At 37.7% G+C, this 7,062-nt stretch overlaps 1 protein-coding gene across 1 annotated transcript in view; it reads right to left on the bottom strand.

Moving 5' to 3' along the window:
- Positions 1–3,869, bottom strand: part of LOC112062967 (G2/mitotic-specific cyclin-B3-like) — a gene marked incomplete at both ends in the record, with an annotated part of 10,056 nt that extends 6,187 nt beyond the window's left edge. Inside the window, 1 exon segment of the mRNA XM_055083682.1 lies at positions 3,744–3,869. Within this exon segment, the coding sequence (XP_054939657.1) occupies positions 3,744–3,869 (126 nt within the window).
- Between the last annotated feature and the right edge of the window lie 3,193 nt (positions 3,870–7,062).

A 7,062-nucleotide genomic window follows, 5' to 3' on the forward strand; every position in this document is an offset into this window, starting at 1 on the left:
CAACAGTGAGAGGCCCGTGTACCGCAAAAAAAAAAAAAAAAAAAAAAAAAAAAAAAAAAAAACCCACTAGTATAGGAAGTCGGTATTTAGTGTCTATGATGTCCAAAGCTTGGGGTGATCAGAGTAGGCTTCCTCAATAGAGTGACTAACTGTCCTTGTTTGTCTAGGACTGAGAGGGTTCCTGGGATGCAAGACTTCCAATGTTAAAACTGGGAAAGTCCTAGGAAAACCAGAATAAGTCAGTCATTCAACTCTTGGATGGTAAGGATGTTCAACTCTGAACGCTTCTATTCAACACAGTACTAAAGGTTCTAGCCACGGCAATCAGGCAAGAAAATAAAATAAAAGGGATCCAGATTGGAAAGGAAGAAGTAAAACTACTTATATTAGCAGATGACATAGTCTTATACATAGAAAATCATAAGGAACCCACACACAAATACTATTAGAACTAATATACAAGTTCAGCAAAGTTTTATGATTCAAGATCAATACACAGAAATCACATGTATTTCTATATCCTTGCAATGAACAACATGAAAATGAAATTATGAAAACAATTCCATTTACAACAGAATCAAGAAGAATAAAATGCTTAGAAATAAATTTAACAAAAGAGGTGACGGCTTCCCTCGTGGCGCAGTGGTTGAGAATCTGCCTGCCAATGCAGAGGACACGGGTTCGAGCCCTGGTCTGGGAAGATCCCACATGCCACGGAGCAACTAGGCCCGTGAGCCACACTACTGAGCCTGCATGTCTGGAGCTTGTGCTCCGCAACAAGAGAGGCCACGACAGTGAGAGGCCCGTGTACCGTGATGAAGAGTGGCCCCCGCTCGCCACAACTAGAGAAAGCCCTCGCACAGAAATGAAGACCCAACACAGCCAAAAATAAATAAATTAATTAATTTTAAAAAGAAGAGGTGAGAAATTTATACTCTGAAAAGTACAAAAAAATGTTGAAAGAAATTAAAGATCTAAATAAATGAAAAGACATTCCATGTTCCTGGATTGGAAGACTTAGTATTAAGATGGTAATGCTCCCCAAACTGATTTACAGGTTCAAGGCAACTTCTATAAGAATCCCAGCTGGCTTATTAGTAGAAATTGACAGGCTGATTCTAAAATTTATATGGAATTGCAGGGAACCCAGAAGAGCCAAAACAATCTTGAAAAAGAGGAACAAAGTTGGAGGAGTCACACTTCCCAATTTCAAAACACACTACAGAACAACAATAATCAAGATAGCATAGTACTGGCATAATGAAAGACATGTAGGTCAATGGAATAAAATTGAGAGTTCAGAAATAAACACATTTACAGTCAGCTGATTTTCAACAAGGGTGCCAAGAAAATTAAGTGAAGAAAGATTAGTCTTTTCAATAAATGGTGCCGAGGCAACTGGATATCTATCAGTACATGCAAAACAATGAAGTTAGATCCCTAACATACACCAACAATAAAAATTAACTCAAAATGGATCAACAATCTAAATTAAGAGCTAAAACATTAAAACTCTAAAAAGAAAAAAATCTTCAAAGTAAATGTTCATAACCTTGGATTTGGCAATGGTTTCTTAGATTATGATACCAAAAGCATAAGCAACAAAAGAAAAAATAAATTGGATTTCAATACAATTAAAACATTTATGCCTCAAGGAACACCAAGAAGAAAATGAAAAGACCTACAGAATGGAGGAAAAATACTTGCTAATCAAATATCTGATCAGGGACTTGTATCTAAACTATATAAAGAATTCTTACAACTCAATAATAAAAAGATCAATAACCAAATATTTTAAATCAGCAAAGGATCTGAATAGACATTCCTCCAAAGAAGATATGCAAGTGGCCAATAAGCACATGAAAGATTCCCAAATCATTAGTCATCAGAGAACTGCAAATCTAAACCACAATGAGATACCATACCACACTCACTAGAATGGCCATTAAAAAAACAACAAACAAACAAACAAAAAACCCAGAAAATGGCAAGGATGTGGAAAATTCAAAACCCTCATCCACTGCTGGTAGGAATGTAAGATAGTGCAACCACTATGGAATACAGTTTGGCAGTTCCTCAATGAGTTCAACATAGAATTACCATATGACACAGCAATTACATTTCTAGTTACATATGCAAAAGAATTAAAAACAGGTGTTCAAACAAAAACTTGTACACAGGTGTTCACAGCAGCACTATTCACAATAACCAAAAGGCGGAAACAATTCAAACGTTCATCAACTGATGAATGGATAGACAAAATATGGTACATCCATACAATGGAATATTATTTGGCAATAAAAGAGGATGAAGTACTGATACCTGCTACAACATGGATGAACCCTTAAACATCATGCTGAGTGAAAGAAGCCAGATACAAAAGACACATTGTACAATGGAATTATACAATTCCATTTCTGGGAAACGTCCAGTATGGATAAATCTATAGAGACAGAAAGTAGACTAGTAGTTGCCTACAGATGGGGAGGACTGAGAGGTGGTAGCTAAAGGTAGAGTTCCTTTTGGGGTTGATGAAAACATCCTAAAATTCACTGTGGTGATGGCTGTATAACTCTGTGAATATACTAAAAACCATTGAATTGTACATTTTAAGAAGGTGAATTGTGTATGTGAATTATATCTTAATAAAGCTGTTACCAAAAAAACACTTAGAATAATGTGAGTACAGTGAACTCTCAATAGATGTTAGCTATTAGCTCTAGCACTATTATTAGGGTCCATTTCACTGAACTCTGAATGAGGACAAGAATGTTTATGGCATTTTGTGAGGATTTCCCTGCTAAAGTCAGAATGGTGAAAGAAATTCAAAAGAAAACACAGGGAATTAAGGTCAAAATACACATGCAAATCCCAGGAATTTCATTTCAGCAAGAAACTGAGTAGGGCTAAATGCTAATCTTCTGGTATGATATCTTTCTGCTGGGTAATTAGCAAAGTGTCCTGTGGACCTGGCATGTTAATTTTTTGGAGTTCCCCAAACTTTTCCCCTTACCATTTGGAACCCATGCTTAGCCAGGTTATAGCTATCTACATGATCTATTCTATTCTTCCAGAAAGAAGTAATTCCCACTGGAATGAGGAGAGTATATAAAAAGGTCTCACTCCACTTTCTAACTCTTCTTCTAATAGAAGTTTTCCTAGGAGTAAATCCTTTTCCCGATCCTAGATGAGAATACTCCTATCTACTTGCAGAACCTGTGATCAGTTCCCTATAACAGCTGGCAAACACACATTTTTGGCCTAAGGAGATAGTAATTTCTCTACAGTAACAAGGAACAAACCTCCCCCTAAGGGTTCTAATGGGATAAGCAGACTGGCAAGCTATCAGCCAGCTGCTGAGAAACCCCTGAAAAGTTAAGTTGTCTCCACACTCTCAACCACAGAGTAGCTCAGTCAAGGACTGAAGTACTAAAATAGAGAAAAGATGAGCACAAGAACTTTTGGCAAATTCCTCAATGACAACAGCTCTTTCAATATGCACACATCATGTGGGTGGGTGACAGAGGGGGAGAGGGAGGGAGGGAGGGAGAGGGGCAGAGAGAGAGAGAGAGAGAAAGATTGGGGGTGGTGGTGAGATGAGGCCTATAATTCTTCAGCAATTTAGTCCATCTAAGCACCCAGAGTTAATGTAGTACTCACCACTGTAGCTCACTAAAAATGTTCTCAATGAGGACAAAAGGCAGTCAAAAGGATGTCACACCCTCTCCTTTACCATATAAAACAATGCCATCTGAGTGCCCTCGTACTCACCCACGAGCAGGTGTGTTCCTGTTTATCTTCTTGGAAACATCTTTAACAAACTCATTACTGGCTTCCTTCTTGGGCTTGGCAGGTTGACTTTGAGAAGCCTGCAAGAAAAAAAAAAGGTGGGGCGGCTGGTCTGGAGGAGGAAGCAAGGAAATGGAGAGAGAGAGAGAAAAAAAACCTCAAATTACCCAATAGGTGGTTCTCATAGGAAGGTCCTGACACACATCCACACCCTGGACACCTTGTTTGGGTGTTCCCAGGAACACTGATCAAAACATCTTACAACCAGTATGGTACTGGTGCCAACTAGTCATGATGGAAGCTAGCAGTACAGTAGTCCTGGTGCATATTAGCTAAATAGCAGCCCTAAGTGATTTCAAGATACATATGATGTAGTTCTGATCTCCAATGTCAGGCATACTGGCTGGCAAATTCTCAAAATGATGTTTTGCAAACATCACATTCCATTTTGACCCCACAAGATGTTCAGAGGGGGGAAAAGGCTTTGCTGCCTGAGTATACCAAGATCAACTAGCTTTTCAGGATAGACCTCTAATACAACACTACCTGTGATACATCTATCCCATCTCACTGAGGAGATATTTATTTAACATGGGGCTCTGGGGAGCTCCACCAGAAACTCTAATCATGACTAATTCTATTAAACAGTAGAAAAGATCATGGGACTGTGAATAATGTCAGTAAAAATAATCTTAAAGGTTATGCCTTTAAAATGAGACAAATTAAATCTAATTATATTCCGAATAAATACCATAACCACACTGAAGGACAAAAGAAAGAAAACAGAAGGAAATACAAGATAATAAACAACTAATCCAAGTAAACACAGACTATACACCCTCACCATATACATCCTCAGTCAGGATGCGTTTGTGGGATGGTGGAGAATATTGCAAATAAATCTGGAACTCTTTTTAGTAGGTGTGTTTATTATGGTGGTGTGGAAGAAGTAATTCTGAAACTGTTTTAGATGTATTATAGTATTGAGTAAATGTGTTGATGATCTTGGGAACCATGGTTCTCATTGTAGAGAAGGAACATATAAACACGGATTGAGGAATACAAGAAAGAACCCTGTACGTTTTGGAATGGGAGCTGTGTGGACTCATGATTTCTCAAATAGGTATATGTGTATATACATCTGAGTATACAGGAGTGTGTATTTGTATATATAGATATATGTGTGTATATATATATATGTTTAAGTACAGATATGTGTGTATCTATATGTATATATACATGCAGACATTTCCTAACTCTGTCTGCAGAAAGGGCAGAAAAAACAGACACCCCAATAGCACACCTAGCACTGAGATCTTGGTCTCTAATACCATTCCCCACTAAAAGGAACAGGAATTCTTCACAGAAATGGTTGACTCCATGGCAATAAAATAGGTACAAGAACATCCTGGAACATCCTGTTATGCTGGAAAGAAAATGCTCAAAAAATGATGATAGTATGTCACAAAGACACAGTAGTCAGATTAAAGGGGACCCTAGTGACCAAATCTGGGACAATTTGAGCACCAAAATAATAAAATACAATACTGAACAACAAACCACTGAAAAAATAGGAATTCATAAGTCTATACCAATAATAAATAAACAGGGAAGAAGGGAGGCCTCTGCTTGTAGACTGGTAAATGAGGAACAAGTTCTAGAGTTGGAAAAATCATCATAAAGATTGTGTTAGGCAAAAATCATCAATGAATGCTAAATCTAGGGGACATTTTGATGAAGAGTGGCTATTTGGAGGCTCTTAAGAGTGTGTCCCACAGATTATTAGTTGCAAGAGGGAACAAAAATAAACAGTAATTATACAGTGGAGAAACCGGACAACATCTTGACTGGGTGATCAAAATTAACCTCACCAATGAGGGACAGATGGATGTCGTGTGCCTCCAGATGTGATACTCTAAGGACAGAACCTCACCTATACAGTACTCCAGCCAAGCGTATATAACATCAGTCTAATCACATGGAAACATCAGACAAACACAAAATTAGGAATGTTCTATTTTTAAAAGGGGGGTTGGGTGGGACTGTATTCTTCAAAAATATCATAAAAAACAAAGAAAGGCTATGGAAGTGTTCCAGATTAAAAGAAGCTAGAGACATGACAAGTAAACGACCCTAGACTGGATCCTTTACTGGGGCGGAAAAAATGCTTATAACATTGACTTTACAAAGTCAATGGAAAAAAATTGGTATATGGACAATAGATTACATAAAAACACTATATCAATGTAAATTTATAAAGTTGTTGACTGCACTGTGTTTATACAAGACTATTTCTCTAAGGAGAAGTAGTATATAGAGATTCTTTCTCTATATACACTGAAATACCCTAAGTACTTCATGGTAAAGGACCATGATGTATGTAAGCAGATAGGATAAAATGTTAGTAATACGTGAATCTAAGTAAACAGCATATGTGTGTTCTTTGTACTGTTTTTTATTTTTGCAACTTTTTATAAATTTGAAATTATTTCCAAATGAAGTATAAAAAAAATTATGCCTTTGTATCATCGTATCATAATATGCAACTACAATCCAACAGGGAATTCTTTCTTAGGCCCTCAAGTTGTTGTCCACTTCTGCTCTTCAAAGAGCTTGACACAGTTTGCATTTTAATTTCACCTAAAGTTTTACAAACTCCTTATGTGTCCCGCTGAGATCCAGAATTGGAAAAGATGTGCGTTCTTGGCAGGAGAGAGGTGGAGACCCTAATCCCCAGGGTGAAACTTTCAACTTGCCATATGTGAAGGTTCAAAGCACTAATATTTTCAGATCTAAGCTCAAAGGGACCTTTACCAGTATTTCCCCATAATTCTTTCACCAAAAAATAGGAAAATAGAGATGAATATCCTACTGACAAAAAATAATTTAGGAAATAGACTTTATCTCCTCATCCACTGGCTTTGGACCAGCTCTAACAAATCAAAAGTCCTTCCCATGCTGAAAGGATAAAGGAGAGGGAAAAAAAGAACACTCACAGCAGACTAACTAACTAAAACAGATCAGCTCTTTTGGCAAGCCAGGACCTCACTGTGGTGAATGTTGAGGAGAAGACAGATATGGGGACATGGAAATGAAGTAATACTGACAGGAAGAAGCAAATCATCATAAAGGGAATCCCCAAAATTCAGAGAGAAAGGAGTCCTCAACCCTCAAAGAAATGAGCTCAGACGTCTGCAGAAATGCCCAACCGTGGAATGGCTTAGGTACACTGTAATGATGGAACTCTGTCTGGAAAGCACCAAAGACCATTCA

This window comes from Physeter macrocephalus, unplaced genomic scaffold (assembly GCF_002837175.3).
Source record: "Physeter macrocephalus isolate SW-GA unplaced genomic scaffold, ASM283717v5 random_2129, whole genome shotgun sequence".
NCBI classification, from domain to species: Eukaryota; Metazoa; Chordata; class Mammalia; order Artiodactyla; family Physeteridae; genus Physeter; species Physeter macrocephalus.